Here is an 18,436-nt window from a genome sequence, read left to right as displayed (position 1 = left end):
CTGTCACCACCACCGCTCCTGCAGCAGCTGGTACCACCACCGCTCCTGCAGCAGCTGTCACCACCACCGCCCCTGCAGCAGCTGGTACCACCACGGCTCCTGCAGCTGCTGTCACCACCACCGCTCCTGCAGCAGCTGTTACCACCACCGCCCCTGCAGCAGCTGTTACCACCACGGCTCCTGCAGCTGCTGTCACCACCACCGCCCCTGCAGCAGCTGGTACCACCACCGCTCCTGCAGCAGCTGTCACTACCACCGCCCCTACAGCAGCTGGTACCACCACCGCTCCTGCAGCAGCTGTTACCACCACCGCTCCTGCAGCAGCTGTTACCACCACCGCTCCTGCAGCAGCTGTCACCACCACCGCTCCTGCAGCAGCTGGTACCACCACCGCTCCTGCAGCAGTTGGTACCACCACCGCTCCTGCAGCAGCTGTCACCACCACCGCTCCTGCAGCAGCTGTCACAACCACCGCCCCTGCAGCAGCTGTCACCACCACCGCCCCTGCAGCAGCTGCTGCCACCACCGCTCCTGCAGCAGCTGTCACCACCACCGCCCCTGCAGCAGCTGTCACCACCACCGCTCCTGTAGCAGCTGGTACCACCAACTCTCCTGTAGCAGCTGTCACTACCACCGCCCCTACAGCAGCTGTCACCACCACCGCCCCTGCAGCAGCTGTCACCACCACCGCTCCTGCAGCAGCTGTTACCACCACCGCCCCTGCAGCAGCTGTTACCACCACCGCTCCTGCAGCAGCTGTCACCACCACCGCTCCTGCAGCAGCTGTCACCACCACCGCTCCTGCAGCAGCTGTCACCACCACCGCTCCTGCAGCAGCTGTCACCACCACCGCTCCTGCAGCAGCTGTCACCACCACCGCTCCTGCAGCAGCTGGTACCACCACCGCTCCTGCAGCAGCTGTCACCACCACCGCTCCTGCAGCAGCTGTCACCACCACAGTTCCTGCAGCAGCTGTCACCACCACCGCTCCTGCAGCAGCTGTCACCACCGCCGCTCCTGTAGCAGCTGGTACCACCACCGCTCCTGCAGCAGCTGTCACCACCACCGCCCCTGCAGCAGCTGGTACCACCACGGCTCCTGCAGCTGCTGTCACCACCACCGCCCCTGCAGCAGCTGGTACCACCACCGCTCCTGCAGCAGCTGTTACCACCACCGCCCCTGCAGCAGCTGTCACCACCACCGCTCCTGCAGCAGCTGTTACCACCACGGCTCCTGCAGCAGCTGTCACCACCACCGCTCCTGCAGCAGCTGTTACCACCACGGCTCCTGCAGCTGCTGTCACCACCACCGCCCCTGCAGCAGCTGGTACCACCACCGCTCCTGCAGCAGCTGTCACTACCACCGCCCCTACAGCAGCTGTCACCACCACCGCCCCTGCAGCAGTTGTCACCACCACCGCTCCTGCAGCAGCTGTTACCACCACCGCCCCTGCAGCAGCTGGTACCACCACGGCTCCTGCAGCTGCTGTCACCACCACCGCCCCTGCAGCAGCTGGTACCACCACCGCTCCTGTAGCAGCTGGTACCACCACCTCTCCTGTAGCAGCTGTCACTACCACCGCCCCTACAGCAGCTGTCACCACCACCGCCCCTGCAGCAGCTGTCACCACCACCGCTCCTGCAGCAGCTGTTACCACCACCGCCCCTGCAGCAGCTGGTACCACCACCGCTCCTGCAGCAGCTGTTACCACCACCGCTCCTGCAGCAGCTGTTACCACCACCGCTCCTGCAGCAGCTGTCACCACCACCGCTCCTGCAGCAGCTGGTACCACCACCGCTCCTGCAGCAGTTGGTACCACCACCGCTCCTGCAGCAGCTGTCACCACCACCACTCCTGCAGCAGCTGTCACAACCACCGCCCCTGCAGCAGCTGTCACCACCACCGCCCCTGCAGCAGCTGCTGCCACCACCGCTCCTGCAGCAGCTGTCACCACCACCGCCCCTGCAGCAGCTGTCACCACCACCGCTCCTGTAGCAGCTGGTACCACCACCTCTCCTGTAGCAGCTGTTACCACCACCGCCCCTACAGCAGCTGTCACCACCACCGCCCCTGCAGCAGCTGTCACCACCACCGCTCCTGCAGCAGCTGTTACCACCACCGCCCCTGCAGCAGCTGTTACCACCACCGCTCCTGCAGCAGCTGTCACCACCACCGCTCCTGCAGCAGCTGTCACCACCACCGCTCCTGCAGCAGCTGTCACCACCACCGCTCCTGCAGCAGCTGGTACCACCACCGCTCCTGCAGCAGCTGTCACCACCACCGCTCCTGCAGCAGCTGGTACCACCACCGCTCTAGCAGCAGCTGTTACCACCACCGCTCCTGCAGCAGCTGTCACCACCACAGTTCCTGCAGCAGCTGTCACCACCACCGCTCCTGCAGCAGCTGTCACCACCACCGCTGCTGCAGCAGCTGTCACCACCACCGCTCCTGTAGCAGCTGGTACCACCACCGCTCCTGCAGCAGCTGTCACCACCACCGCTCCTGCAGCAGCTGTCACCACCACCGCTCCTGCAGCAGCTGTCACCACCACCGCTCCTGCAGCAGCTGGTACCACCACCGCTCCTGCAGCAGCTGTCACCACCACCGCTCCTGCAGCAGCTGGTACCACCACCGCTCTAGCAGCAGCTGTTACCACCACCGCTCCTGCAGCAGCTGTCACCACCACAGTTCCTGCAGCAGCTGTCACCACCACCGCTCCTGCAGCAGCTGTCACCACCACCGCTCCTGCAGCAGCTGTCACCACCACCGCTCCTGTAGCAGCTGGTACCACCACCGCTCCTGCAGCAGCTGTCACCACCACCGCCCCTGCAGCAGCTGGTACCACCACGGCTCCTGCAGCTGCTGTCACCACCACCGCCCCTGCAGCAGCTGGTACCACCACCGCTCCTGCAGCAGCTGGTACCACCACCGCTCCTGCAGCAGCTGTTACCACCACCGCCCCTGCAGCAGCTGTCACCACCACCGCTCCTGCAGCAGCTGTTACCACCACGGCTCCTGCAGCTGCTGTCACCACCACCGCCCCTGCAGCAGCTGGTACCACCACCGCTCCTGCAGCAGCTGTCACTACCACCGCCCCTACAGCAGCTGTCACCACCACCGCCCCTGCAGCAGTTGTCACCACCACCGCTCCTGCAGCAGCTGTTACCACCACCGCCCCTGCAGCAGCTGGTACCACCACGGCTCCTGCAGCTGCTGTCACCACCACCGCCCCTGCAGCAGCTGGTACCACCACCGCTCCTGTAGCAGCTGGTACCACCACCTCTCCTGTAGCAGCTGTCACTACCACCGCCCCTACAGCAGCTGTCACCACCACCGCCCCTGCAGCAGCTGTCACCACCACCGCTCCTGCAGCAGCTGTTACCACCACCGCCCCTGCAGCAGCTGGTACCACCACGGCTCCTGCAGCTGCTGTCACCACCACCGCCCCTGCAGCAGCTGGTACCACCACCGCTCCTGCAGCAGCTGTTACCACCACCGCTCCTGCAGCAGCTGTTACCACCACCGCTCCTGCAGCAGCTGTCACCACCACCGCTCCTGCAGCAGCTGGTACCACCACCGCTCCTGCAGCAGTTGGTACCACCACCGCTCCTGCAGCAGCTGTCACCACCACCGCCCCTGCAGCAGCTGCTACCACCACCGCTCCTGCAGCAGCTGTCACCACCACCGCCCCTGCAGCAGCTGTCACCACCACCGCTCCTGTAGCAGCTGGTACCACCACCTCTCCTGTAGCAGCTGTCACCACCACCACCGCCCCTGCAGCAGCTGTCTCCACCACCGCTCCTGCAGCCGCTGTCACCACCACCACCCCTGCAGCAGCTGTCACCACCACTCCTCCTGCAGCGGCTGTTACCACCACCGCTCTTGCAGCAGCTGTCACCACCACCGCTCCTGCAGCAGCTGTCACCACCACCGCCCCTGCAGCAGCTGTCACCACCACCGCTCCTGCAGCAGCTGTCACCACCACCGCTCCTGCAGCTGCTGTCACCACCACCGCCCCTGCAGCAGCTGGTACCACCACCGCTCCTGCAGCAGCTGGTACCACCACCGCTCCTGCAGCAGCTGTCACCACCACCGCTCCTGCAGCAGCTGTCACCACCACCGCTCCTGCAGCAGCTGTCACCACCACCGCCCCTGCAGCAGCTGTCACCACCACCGCTCCTGCAGCAGCTGGTACCACTACCGCTCCTGCAGCAGCTGTCACCACCACCGCTCCTGCAGCTGCTGTCACCACCACCGCCCCTGCGGCAGCTGGTACCACCACCGCTCCTGCAGCAGCTGGTACCACCACCGCTCCTGCAGCAGCTGTCACCACCACCGCTCCTGCAGCAGCTGTCACCACCACCGCTCCTGCAGCAGCTGTCACCACCACCGCTCCTGCAGCAGCTGTCACCACCACCGCTCCTGCAGCTGCTGTCACCACCACCGCCCCTGCGGCAGCTGGTACCACCACCGCTCCTGCAGCAGCTGGTACCACCACCGCTCCTGCAGCAGCTGTCACCACCACCGCTCCTGCAGCAGCTGTCACCACCACCGCTTCTGCAGCAGCTGTCACCACCACCGCCCCTGCAGCAGCTGTCACCACCACCGCTCCTGCAGCTGCTGTTACCACCACCGCCCCTGCAGCAGCTGTCACCACCACCGCCCCTGCAGCAGCTGGTACCACCACCGCTCCTGCAGCAGCTGTTGCCACCACCGCTCCTGCAGCAGCTGTTACCACCACCGCTCCTGCAGCAGCTGTCTCCACCACCGCTCCTGCAGCCGCTGTCACCACCACCACCCCTGCAGCAGCTGTCACCACCACTCCTCCTGCAGCAGCTGTTACCACCACCCCTCTTGCAGCAGCTGTCACCACCACCGCTCCAGCAGCAGCTGTCACCACCACCGCCCCTGCAGCAGCTGTCACCACCACCGCTCCTGCAGCAGCTGTCACCACCACCGCTCCTGCAGCTGCTGTCACCACCACCGCCCCTGCAGCAGCTGGTACCACCACCGCTCCTGCAGCAGCTGGTACCACCACCGCTCCTGCAGCAGCTGTCACCACCACCGCTCCTGCAGCAGCTGTCACCACCACCGCTCCTGCAGCAGCTGTCACCACCACCGCCCCTGCAGCAGCTGTCACCACCACCGCTCCTGCAGCAGCTGTCACCACCACCGCTCCTGCAGCAGCTGTCACCACCACCGCTGCTGCAGCAGCTGGTACCACCACCGCTCCTGCAGCAGCTGTCACCACCACCGCTCCTGCAGCAGCTGTCACCACCACCGCAACTGCGGCAGCTGGTACCACCACCGCTCCTGCAGCAGCTGTCACCACCACCGCTCCTGCAGCAGCTGTCACCACCACCGCTCCTGCAGCAGCTGTCACCACCACCGCCCCTGCAGCAGCTGTCACCACCACCGCTCCTGCAGCAGCTGTCACCACCACCGCTCCTGCAGCAGCTGTCACCACCACCGCTCCTGCAGCAGCTGGTACCACCACCGCTCCTGCAGCAGCTGTCACCACCACCGCTCCTGCAGCAGTTGGTACCACCACAGCTCCTGCAGCAGCTGTCACCACCACCGCTCCTGCAGCAGCTGTCACAACCACCGCCCCTGCAGCAGCTGTCACCACCACCGCCCCTGCAGCAGCTGGTACCACCACCGCTCCTGCAGCAGCTGTCACCACCACCGCTCCTGCAGCAGCTGGTACCACCACCGCCCCTGCAGCAGCTGGTACCACCACCGCTCCTGCAGCAGCTGTCACCACCACCGCTCCTGCAGCAGCTGTCACCACCACCGCTCCTGCAGCAGCTGTCACCACCACCGCTCCTGCAGCAGCTGTTACCACCACCACCCCTGCAGCAGCTGTCACCACCACCACCGCCCCTGCAGCAGCTGGTACCACCACCGCTCCTGCAGCCGCTGTCACCACCACAACCCCTGCAGCAGCTGTCACCAACACTCCTCCTGCAGCAGCTGTTACCACCACCGCTCTTGCAGCAGCTGTCACCACCACCGCTCCTGCGGCAGCTGTCACCACCACCGCTCCTGCAGCAGCTGTCACAACCACCGCCCCTGCAGCAGCTGTCACCACCACCGCCCCTGCAGCAGCTGGTACCACCACCGCTCCTGCAGCAGCTGTCACCACCACCGCCCCTGCAGCAGCTGTCACCACCACCGCTCCTGCAGCAGCTGTCACCACCACCGCTCCTGCAGCAGCTGTCACCACCACCGCTCCTGCAGCAGCTGTCACCACCACCGCTCCTGCAGCAGCTGGTACCACCACCGCTCCTGCAGCAGCTGGTACCACCACCGCTCCTGCAGCAGCGGTCACCACCACCGCTCCTGCAGCAGCTGTCACAACCACCGCCCCTGCAGCAGCTGTCACCACCACCGCCCCTGCAGCAGCTGGTACCACCACCGCTCCTGCAGCAGATGTCACCACCACCGCTCCTGCAGCAGCTGTCACCACCACCGCTCCTGCAGCAGCTGTCACCACCACCGCTCCTGCAGCAGCTGTTACCACCACCACCCCTGCAGCAGCTGTCACCACCACCACCGCCCCTGCAGCAGCTGTCACCACCACCGCTCCTGCAGCCGCTGTCACCACCACAACCCCTGCAGCAGCTGTCACCACCACTCCTCCTGCAGCAGCTGTTACCACCACCGCTCTTGCAGCAGCTGTCACCACCACCGCTCCTGCAGCAGCTGTCACCACCACAGCTCCTGCAGCAGCTGTCACAACCACCGCCCCTGCAGCAGCTGTCACCACCACCGCCCCTGCAGCAGCTGGTACCACCACCGCTCCTGCAGCAGCTGTCACCACCACCGCCCCTGCAGCAGCTGTCACCACCACCGCTCCTGCAGCAGCTGTCACCACCACCGCTCCTGCAGCAGCTGTCACCACCACCGCTCCTGCAGCAGCTGGTACCACCACCGCTCCTGCAGCAGCTGTCACCACCACCGCTCCTGCAGCAGTTGTCACCACCACCGCTCCTGCAGCAGCTGTCACCACCACCGCTCCTGCAGCAGCTGTCACCACCACCGCCCCTGCAGCAGCTGGTACCACCACCGCTCCTGCAGCAGCTGGTACCACCACCGCTCCTGCAGCAGCTGTCACCACCACCGCTCCTGCAGCAGCTGTCACCACCACCGCTCCTGCAGCAGCTGGTACCACCACCGCTCCTGCAGCAGCTGTCACCACCACCGCCCCTGCAGCAGCTGGTACCACCACCACTCCTGCAGCAGCTGTCACCACCACCACTCCTCCAGCAGCTGGTACCACCACCACTCCAGCAGCAGCTGTCACCACCACCACTCCTCCAGCAGCTGGTACCACCACAGCTCCTGCAGCAGCTGTCACCACCACCACTCCTCCAGCAGCTATCACCACCACCACTCCAGTAGCAGCTGTCACCACCACCGCTCCTGCAGCAGTTGTCACCACCACCGCTCCTGCAGCAGCTGTCACCACCACCGCTCCTGCAGCAGCTGTCACCACCACCGCCCCTGCAGCAGCTGGTACCACCACCGCTCCTGCAGCAGCTGGTACCACCACCGCTCCTGCAGCAGCTGTCACCACCACCGCTCCTGCAGCAGCTGTCACCACCACCGCTCCTGCAGCAGCTGGTACCACCACCGCTCCTGCAGCAGCTGTCACCACCACCGCCCCTGCAGCAGCTGGTACCACCACCACTCCTGCAGCAGCTGTCACCACCACCACTCCTCCAGCAGCTGGTACCACCACCACTCCAGCAGCAGCTGTCACCACCACCACTCCTCCAGCAGCTGGTACCACCACAGCTCCTGCAGCAGCTGTCACCACCACCACTCCTCCAGCAGCTATCACCACCACCACTCCAGTAGCAGCTGTCACCACCACCGCCCCTGCAGCAGCTGTCACCACCACCGCCCCTGCAGCAGCTGGTACCACCACCGCTCCAGCAGCAGCTGTCACCACCACCGCTCCTGCAGCAGCTGTCACCACCACCGCTCCTGCAGCAGCTGGTACCACCACCGCTCCTGCAGCAGCTGTCACCACCACCACTCCTCCAGCAGCTGGTACCACCACCACTCCTGCAGCAGCTGTCACCACCACCACTCCTCCAGCAGCTGGTACCACCACCACTCCTGCAGCAGCTGTCACCACCACCACTCCTCCAGCAGCTGGTACCACCACCACTCCTGCAGCAGCTGTCACCACCACCACTCCTCCAGCAGCTGTCACCACCACCACTCCAGTAGCAGCTGTCACCACCACCACTCCTGCAGCAGCTGTTACTACCACCACTCCTCCAGCAGCTGTCACCACCACCACTCCAGTAGCAGCTGTCACCACCACCACTCCTGCAGCAGCTGTCACCACCACCACTCCTGCAGCAGCTGTCACCACCACCACTCCTGCAGCAGCTGTCACCACCACCACTCCTGCAGCAGCTGTCACCACCACCACTCCAGTAGCAGCTGTCACCACCACCACTCCTGCAGCAGCTGTCACCACCACCACTCAGACAGCAGCTGTCACCACCACCAATCCTGCAGCAGCTGGTATCACCACCACTCCTGCAGCAGCTGGTACCACCACCACTCCTGCAGCAGCTGGTACCACCACCACTCCTGCAGCAGCTGTCACTACCACCACTCCTGCAGCAGCTGGTACCACCACTCCTCCAGCAGCTGGTACCACCACCACTCCTGCAGCAGCTGGTACCACCACCACCACTCTTGCAGCAGCTGGTATCACCACCACCACTCTTGCAGCAGCTGGTACCACCACCACTCCTGCAGCAGCTGTCACTACCACCACTCCTGCAGCAGCTGGTACCACCACCACTCCTGTAGCAGCTGGTACCACCACCACCACTCTTGCAGCAGCTGGTACCACCACCACTCCTGCAGCAGCTGGTACCACCACCACTCCTGTAGCAGCTGGTACCACCACCACCACTACTCTTGCAGCAGCTGGTACCACCACCACTCCTGCAGCAGCTGTCACTACCACCACTCCTGCAGCAGCTGGTACCACCACCACTCCTGTAGCAGCTGGTACCACCACCACCACTCTTGCAGCAGCTGGTACCACCACCACTCCTGCAGCAGCTGGTACCACCACCACTCCTGCAGCAGCTGTTACCACCACCACTCCTTCAGCAGCTGGTACGACCACCACTCCTGCAGCAGCTGGTACCACCACCACCACTCTTGCAGCAGCTGGTACCACCACCTCTCCTGCAGCAGCTGGTACCACCACCACCACTCTTGCAGCAGCTGGTACCACCACCACCATTCCTTCAGCAGCTGGTACCACCACCACTCCTGCAGCAGCTGGTACCACCACTCCTCCAGCAGCTGGTACCACCACCACTCCTGCAGCAGCTGGTACCACCACCACCACTCTTGCAGCAGCTGGTACCACCACCACTCCTGCAGCAGCTGGTACCACCACCACTCCTGTAGCAGCTGGTACCACCACCACCACTACTCTTGCAGCAGCTGGTACCACCACCACTCCTGCAGCAGCTGTCACTACCACCACTCCTGCAGCAGCTGGTACCACCACCACTCCTGTAGCAGCTGGTACCACCACCACCACTCTTGCAGCAGCTGGTACCACCACCACTCTTGCAGCAGCTGGTACCACCACCACTCCTGCAGCAGCTGTTACCACCACCACTCCTTCAGCAGCTGGTACGACCACCACTCCTGCAGCAGCTGGTACCACCACCACCACTCTTGCAGCAGCTGGTACCACCACCTCTCCTGCAGCAGCTGGTACCACCACCACCACTCTTGCAGCAGCTGGTACCACCACCACCATTCCTTCAGCAGCTGGTACCACCACCACTCCTGCAGCAGCTGGTACCACCACCACTCCTGTAGCAGCTGGTACCACCACCACCACTCTTGCAGCAGCTGGTACCACCACCACCACTCCTTCAGCAGCTGGTACCACCACCACTCTTGCAGCAGCTGGTACCACCACCACCACTCCTTCAGCAGCTGGTACCACCACCACTCCTGCAGCAGCTGGTACCACCACCACTCCTGTAGCAGCTGGTACCACCACCACCACTCTTGCAGCAGCTGGTACCACCACCACTCCTGCAGCAGCTGTTAGCACCACCACTCCTTCAGCAGCTGGTACCACCACCACTCCTGCAGCAGCTGGTACCACCACCACCACTCTTGCAGCAGCTGGTACCTCCACCACTCCTGCAGCAGCTGTTTCCACCACCACTCCTTCAGCAGCTGTCACCACCACCACTCCAGTTGCAGCTGTCACCACCGCAGCTTCGGCAGCAACCACTTCCGCTGCTGTCGCATCACCTGACCCTCCATCTTCTAGTGAAGGAACAATGAGTCTTCAGTTCAGTCTCAACCAGACGTTCACTTCAGATCTTTCCAACACTTCCTCTTCAGGGTTCAAGACTCTGGCTGACAAAGTGACCTCTGAGGTAAGTATCGGGCGATTCCACGCTAGCGTAGGTAGGAAAATATTTCTAGTAGCTCAGATTGTTCTGGCAATTCTCACACAGAAACTTAATTGGGAGGAAAGCTGTTTGACACGGGTTTTGCTTTTGTATGACAAAACATTTTGGGGGGAAAATCGTAGGGCAGCGGTCTAAGGCACTGCATCTCAGTGTTAGAGGCATCACTACAGACCCTGGTTCGATTACAGGCTGTATCACAGTGGTCTAAGGCACTGCGTCTCAGTGCTAGAGGCGTCACTACAGACCCTGGTTCGATTCCTGGCTGTATCACAACAGGTCGTGATTGGGAGACCCATAGGGTGGTGCACAATTGGCCCAGCGTCGTCCTGGTTAGGGTTTGGCCGGGGGGGGGGGGGTTAAACCGTCATTGTAAATAAGAATTTGTTCTTAGCTGACTTACCCAGTTAAATAAAGGTTCAATACAATGTAAGTGTCCCTTTTAGACCTGTACATGCCTCCTGTAAAACCCTATCATCAGTTATCCTGTACATGCCTCCTGTAAAACCCTATCATCAGTTATCCTGTACATGCCTCCTGTAAAACCCTATCTTAACTTAACATCAGTTATCCTGTACATGCCTCCTGTAAATCCCTATCATCAGTTATCCCGTACATGCCTCCTGTAAAACCCTATCTTCAGTTATCCTGTACATGCCTCCTGTAAAACCCTATCATCAGTTATCTTGTACATGCCTCCTGTAAAACCCTATCATCAGTTATCCTGTACATGCCTCCTGTAAAACCCTATCTTCAGTTATCCTGTACATGCCTCCTGTAAAACCCTATCATCAGTTATCCTGTACATACCTCCTGTAAAACCCTATCATCAGTTATCCTGTACATGCCTCCTGTAAAACCCTATCATCAGTTATCCTGTACATGGCTCCTGTAAAACCCTAACTTAACTTAACATCAGTTATCCTGTACATGCCTCCTGTAAAACCCTATCATCAGTTATCCGTACATGCCAAGTCAAAAAGGTTACTATTGAGAGGTCTATTTACTATGAAAGAATGAAACCAAAGCTTCTATTAATGCCGTCAAGGACCCTGTTTTCATTGAATCGTTGATCATCCTATCTTTCAACGCAGGTGAACAAGGCTTTTGCTAAGACCCCAGGCTTCCGTCGTTCCAAAGTCATCTCATTCAGGTAAGGGTATGAATTCTCATTACTGATTGACTAGGTTTCTGTTCTACCTTCTGTTATTTGTACTACTACATTGATGTTGATTACTGCATCGTTGGGTTTAAATCTTGCAATAAAAGGCATTTCACTGGACTTGTGCACATGACATTAAAACTTGAAAACTTTGACGATGCTGATGATGATGATAATGATTTCTGAGGGTGGTCCATTTTCTCTCCTTCTCCTGAGTAGGAGTGGATCTGTAGTGACCGACATGACCCTCGTGTTCGACAAGCAGTCATCGGTTCCCAGCTCAAGCAACGCACAGGCAATTCTCACCAGCAGTTCCACCTCCCTGAACATTATACCAGGCAGCGTCAGTGATGGTACGTATTCATCTCCAGGTGCGGACTGGCCATCTGGCATTTTGGGCAAATGGCCAGATGGGCTGGTCCATTTTCAGTCCAGTGGGTCTGTCTAACGTGTTTTTCTGGGCGTAAAAATTATAATTTTCTGGCTAATAATTTAGGAAATGTTTTTGCCAATATGTTAAAAATGCCAGGGCCGAGGCCTACTGGGTGGCGCAGTGGTTAAGGGCGCTGTACTGCAGAGCCAGTTGTGCCACCAGAGACTCTGGGTTCGCGCCCAGGCTCTGTCGTAACCGAACGCGACCGGGAGTTCCGTGGGGCGACGCACAATTGGCCTAGCGTAGTCCGGGATAGGGAGGGGTTGGCCAGCGACTCCTGTGGCGGGCCGGGGGCAGTGTGTGCTAACCAAGGTTGCACGGTGTTTCCTCCGACACATTGGTGCGGCTGGCTTCCGGGTTGGATGCGCGCTGTGTTAAGAAGCAGTGCGGCTTGGTTGGGTTGTGTATCGGAGGACGCATGACTTTCAACCTTCGTCTCTCCCGAGCCCGTACGGGAGTTTTAGCGATGAGACAAGATAGTAGCTATAAACAATTGGATACCACAAAAACGGGGTACAAAAATATTAAATTAAATGAAAAAATGCAGGGCCAATTTCTGGTTCCTGTCCGCCCCTGTTTCACTGTCACCGTACACATCTATACGAGCGAAGTCAACATTTGAACAGAAACATGAAAAGACAATCCACTTTTGTAATTTACTGAACAATATCTCTGTTTTTCCTACTTTTTCAGGGTCATCAACCACATCAGGAAGTGCTCCCCGACCCACTTCCTTCTCTCTGGCTGCCTTGCCTCTCAGTTTGGCTCTATTAATGGTACAGCTGCTGGCTAGCTAATAGCCTGGGACATAGCGCTGTGTCTCTGCTAGCTACTAGGCTAGCTAATAGCCTGGGGCATAGCTGCTGTGGCTCTGATAGCTGCTGGCTAACCAATAGCCTGAGGCATAGCTACTGTGGCATTGATTTAACCAATCAACAGTTTCCCAGCTCTCATAGATACAGCCTTAAAGCTAGAATCCTTAGTTGCTACACCCATTTTTTTACTTATAAATTAATTATATTTACCCATTGATTCTAGAAGAATATAACATGTAGAACATACCTCATGAGTTTAGCTCAACTGTCGTACCCCATCAGAACCCACAATATAAGCTTGTTTTACCCCAATGTTTCTAAACAATGCAAACAAACACTGTACAGCTTTAAAACATTAATAAAACTATTAGTCTGATATCATGGATGGTCAGTCCTGGCATCCATAGCTCTGTCTATTTTATTTTACGTGGCAAGTCAGTTAAGAGCAAAATCTTATTTAAAATGACGGCCTAGGAACAGTAGGTTAACTGCCTTGTAGTGGGGCAGCTCGGGCATTCTATCTTTCCGTTTAGGTTACTAGTCCAACACTCAAACCACTAGGCTACCTGCCACCCCTATGAATTTGAGAGTGGTCACATTTTTATTACCAAAAACAGAGGCGTGGTGTGAATTTGTTGTTGTTTCAATTAAGGATTCTAGCTTTAAGATGAATTACCTGCTTAAGCATGCTTAAGCATGCGACAACACATTTTAACTGTGTTATTTGGCAAAATTATAAATGTATTTTAGGTACATTTCCCTATATGTACCTATAATAAGCCTAGAATGCTTATTGTTGTTTTGTTGATATTCATAGTATTATTAGTCGAGGGATTATCGTTTTTTTTTTTACGGATTTGTATTTTTACAAACCAATACTAAAACGTGACAACTTGTAAAGGATATACCTTGTGCTAGATTCCGTCTGATCTACTGCTAAATGACATCCGAATAGCGGTTGTTTTGACGGTGTCGTAGGTGGAATTGCATTAGAGCTGTCAATTTGGGATGAGGTGGCAGGTAGACTAGTGGTTAGAGTGTAGAGGAGGCAGGTAGCCTAGTGGTTAGAGTGTAGAGGAGACAGGTAGCCTAGTGGTTAAAGTGTAGAGGAGGCAGGTAGACTAGTGGTTAGAGTGTAGAGGAGGCAGGTAGTCTAGTGGTTAGAGTGTAGAGGAGGCAGGTAGTCTAGTGGTTAGAGTGTAGAGGAGGCAGGTAGCCTAGTGGTTAGAGTGTAGAGGAGGCAGGTAGCCTAGTGGTTAGAGTGTAGAGGAGGCAGGTAGCCTAGTGGTTAGAGTGTAGAGGAGACAGGTAGCCTAGTGGTTAGAGTGGAGGGGAGGCAGGTAGCCTAGTGGTTAGAGTGTAGGGGAGGCAGGTAGCCTAGTGGTTAGAGCATAGAGGCGGCAGGTAGTCTAGTGGTTAGAGCGTAGAGGAGGCAGGTAGCCTAGTGGTTAGAGCATAGAGGCGGCAGGTAGTCTAGTGGTTAGAGCGTAGAGGAGGCAGGTAGCCTAGTGGTTAGAGCATAGAGGCGGCAGGTAGCCTAGTGGTTAGAGTGTAGAGGAGGCAGGTAGCCTAGTGGTTAGAGTGTAGAGGAGACAGGTAGCCTAGTGGTTAGAGTGTAGAGGAGGCAGGTAGCCTAGTGGTTAGAGTGTAGAGGAGGCAGGTAGCCTAGTGGTTAGAGCATAGAGGCGGCAGGTAGTCTAGTGGTTAGAGCGTCGAGGCGGCAGGTAGCCTAGTGGTTAGAGCGTTGGAGTTATAACCGATAGGTTGCCAGAACGAGTCCCCTGACAAGATAAACATCTGTCGTTCTTCCCCTGAACAAGTTAACCCGCTGTCATTGGAAAATAAGATTTTGATCTTAAATAAAGAGCTGTCAAAGATACAGAAATCCCATGTAGCCTTGTTACTCAATTAAAGCTACACTCGTTGTGAATCCAGCCAACATGTCAGATTTAAAAATGGCATAGACAATAACAGAGAGGAGAAAAAAATCAAATCTGAACAGTTAGTCCTCTGGGTTTTGCCTGCTACATAAGTTCTGTTATACTCACAGACATGATTCAAACCGTTTTAGAAACTTCAGAGTGTTTTCTATTCAAATAGATGAATAATATGCATATCTTATATTCTTAGCATGAGTAGCAGGAAGTTGAATTTGGGCACGCTATTTATCTAAAATTGAAAATTATGCCCCCTAGCTTTAAGAGGTTTTAAGATCAATTACACCTCCAACACGTTATTTACTTAACCAGGCTAGTTGAGAACAAGTTGCCAAACAATAGCTGTCATCTGTCGTTGGTAAACAGCTGATTTGATGGAAGCTAGGCCCTTACTATTATTTAACATTTAACCTCTCACATACATCAATTCATGATGACTTGCACACAGTTTATCCGTCAAATTTTTATACTGAAAATAACTAAAAGAAACAAAAACTTACCAATTGTACAGTTTATTTATTTTTTAAATATTTTTACTTGATTATAGTTCCCTCTTTAATTATTAACTGCTGTAACTATATTTACATTTAAATGTGTTATTTTGGGCACATCACTGAAGTGTCAAAGTGACTGAGGGACTAACGGGGACCACTTCAATGTTTTAAACTGTTGTAGAGTCTCTCCTGGTTTGTACTTGTCTTGTTATTATTAAATCTAATATATTATGTAACACTCGTAGAATATAGATATGTTATTTTTTTAATTACTGTTTGAATATAATGACATTTTGGGTCGCATGTAATGACATCTCAATATCCTTCTCGGGGTAAATCTCAATAATCTAGTCTAATATCCTTCTAGGGGTACATCTCAATAATCTGGTATGATATCCTTCTAGGGGTACATCTCAATAATCTGGTCCTCCCAGCGATGCATCTCAATAGATGAACTAGAATACCAAATTAAAAATGTCACTTGCAGGTCCATCTGACCTCATCTAGTGGCAGCATTAGTATAACAGACGTTACAGTAATGAGACTCACCCCTTGACCAAACGAGAGACTGTTGAGACTTACCCCTAGACTACACTAGAGAATAATGAGACTCACCCCTTGGCCACACTAGAGACTATTGAGACTTACCCCTAGACTACACTAGAGAATAATGAGACTCACCCCTTGACTACACGAGAGACTATTGAGACTTACCCCTAGACGACACTAGAGAATAATGAAATTCACCCCTTGACTACACGAGAGACTAATGAGACTAAACCCTAGACTACACTAGAGAATAATGAAACTCACCCCTTGACTATACTAGAGACCAATGAGACAAACCTCTAGACAAGACTATTGATACTCACCCCTAGAATAAACTAGAGACTGTTGAGACTCACCTCTAGACTATACTAGAGACAATTGAGACTCACCTCTAGACTACACTAGAGACTATTGAGACTCACCTCTATACTTCACTAGAGACTGTTGAGACTCACCCCTAGACTAAACTGGAGACTATTGCGACTCACCCCTTGACTGCAATAGAGACTATCGAGACCCACCCCTAGACTACATTAGAGACTATTCAGACTCACCCCTAGACTACACTAGACTATTGAGACTCACCAATAGAATACACTAGAGACTATTGAGACTCACCCCTAGACTATTGAGACTCATCAATAGAATACACTAGAAACTATTGAGACTCACCCCTAGACTACACTAGACTATTGAGACTCACCAATAGAATACCCTAGAGACTATTGAGACTCACCCCTAGACTACACTAGAGACTATTGAGACTCACCCCTAGACTAAACTAGAGACTATTGAGACTCACCCCTAGACTACACTAGAATGTTAAGACTCAGCCCTAGACTACACCAGATACTGTTGAGACTCACCCCTAGACTACACTAGACTATTGAGACTCACCCCTAGACTACACTGGAGACTATTGAGACTCACCCCTAGACTACACTAGACTATTGAGACTCACCCCTAGACTACACTAGAGACTATTGAGACTCACCTCTATACTTCACTAGAGACTGTTGAGACTCACCCCTAGACTAAAATGGAGACTATTGCGACTCATCCCTTGACTGCAATAGAGACTATCGAGACTCACCCCTAGACTAAACTAGAGACTTTTGAGACTCACCTCTCAACTACACTAGAGAGTGTGAGACTCACCCCTAGACTACACTAGAGACTACTGAGACTCACCCCTAGACTACACTAGAGACTATTGAGACTCACCCCTAGACTACACTAAACTATTGAGACTCACCAATAGAATACACTAGAGACTATTGAGACTCACCCCTAGACTAAACTAGAGACTTTTGAGACTCACCTCTCAACTACACTAGAGAGTGTGAGACTCACCCCTAGACTACACTAGAGACTACTGAGACTCACCCCTAGACTACACTAGAGACTATTGAGACTCACCCCTAGACTACACTAAACTATTGAGACTCACCCCTAGACTAAACTAGAGACTATTGAGACTCACCCCTAGACTACACTAGAATGTTAAGACTCAGCCTTAGACTACACCAGATACTGTTGAGACTCACCCCTAGACTAAACTAGAGACTTTTGAGACTCACCTCTCAACTACACTAGAGAGTGTGAGACTCACCCCTAGACTACACTAGAGATTATTGACACTCAACTCTATACTTCACTAGAGACTGTTGAGACTCACCCCTAGACTACACTAGAGACTATTGACACTCACCCCTAGACTACACTAGACTATCGAGACTCACCACTAGAGACTATTGAGACTCACCCCTTGACTACACTAGAGACCATTGAGACTCAACCCTTGACTACACTAGAGACTATTGAGACTCACCCCTTGACTACACTAGACTATTGAAACTCACCACTAGAGACTATTGAGACTCACCCCTTGACTACACTGAGACTATTGTGACTCACCTTTAGGCTACATCAGAGACTGTTGAGACTCACCCCTAGACTACACTAGAGGCTATTGAGACTCACCCCTAGACTACACTGAGACTATTGAGACTCACTCCTAGACTACACTAGACTATTGAGACTCACCTCTAGACTACACTAGAGACTGTTGAGACTCACCTTTAGACTACACTAGAGACTATTGAGACTCCCATCTCAACTACACTAGAAACTATTGAGACTCCCCCCTAGAATAAACTAGAGACTGTTGAGACTCACCTCTAGACTATACTAGAGACAATTGAGACTCACCTCTAGACTACACTAGAGACTATTGAGACTCACCTCTATACTTCACTAGACTGTTGAGACTCACCCCTAGACTAAAATGGAGACTATTGCGACTCATCCCTTGACTGCAATAGAGACTATCGAGACTCACCCCTAGACTAAACTAGAGACTTTTGAGACTCACCTCTCAACTACACTAGAGAGTGTGAGACTCACCCCTAGACTACACTAGAGACTACTGAGACTCACCCCTAGACTACACTAGAGACTATTGAGACTCACCCCTAGACTACACTAAACTATTGAGACTCACCAATAGAATACACTAGAGACTATTGAGACTCACCCCTAGACTAAACTAGAGACTTTTGA

The 18,436-nt window shown here is 55.4% G+C and overlaps 1 protein-coding gene across 1 annotated transcript in view; it reads left to right on the top strand.

Moving 5' to 3' along the window:
• LOC149974618 (uncharacterized) overlaps positions 1-15,569 on the top strand; it is a 24,265-nt gene extending 8,696 nt beyond the window's left edge. The window contains exons 3-6 of the mRNA XM_090211787.1: positions 1-10,451; positions 11,579-11,637; positions 11,866-11,999; positions 12,773-15,569. The exon at positions 1-10,451 is cut by the window's left edge and continues 972 nt beyond it. Of these exons, the coding sequence (XP_090067913.1) occupies positions 1-10,451; positions 11,579-11,637; positions 11,866-11,999; positions 12,773-12,876 (10,748 nt within the window). The 3' untranslated portion in view covers positions 12,877-15,569. The remainder of the gene's footprint in view (positions 10,452-11,578; positions 11,638-11,865; positions 12,000-12,772) is intronic.
• Positions 15,570-18,436: the final 2,867 nt, after the last annotated feature.

Source organism: Oncorhynchus mykiss, chromosome 19 (assembly GCF_057628025.1).
Source record: "Oncorhynchus mykiss isolate SJ-2025 chromosome 19, ASM5762802v1, whole genome shotgun sequence".
NCBI lineage: Eukaryota > Metazoa > Chordata > Actinopteri > Salmoniformes > Salmonidae > Oncorhynchus > Oncorhynchus mykiss.
The sequence above is the reverse complement of the archived record's forward strand: the minus strand, read 5'-3'. Positions and strand labels throughout refer to the sequence as shown.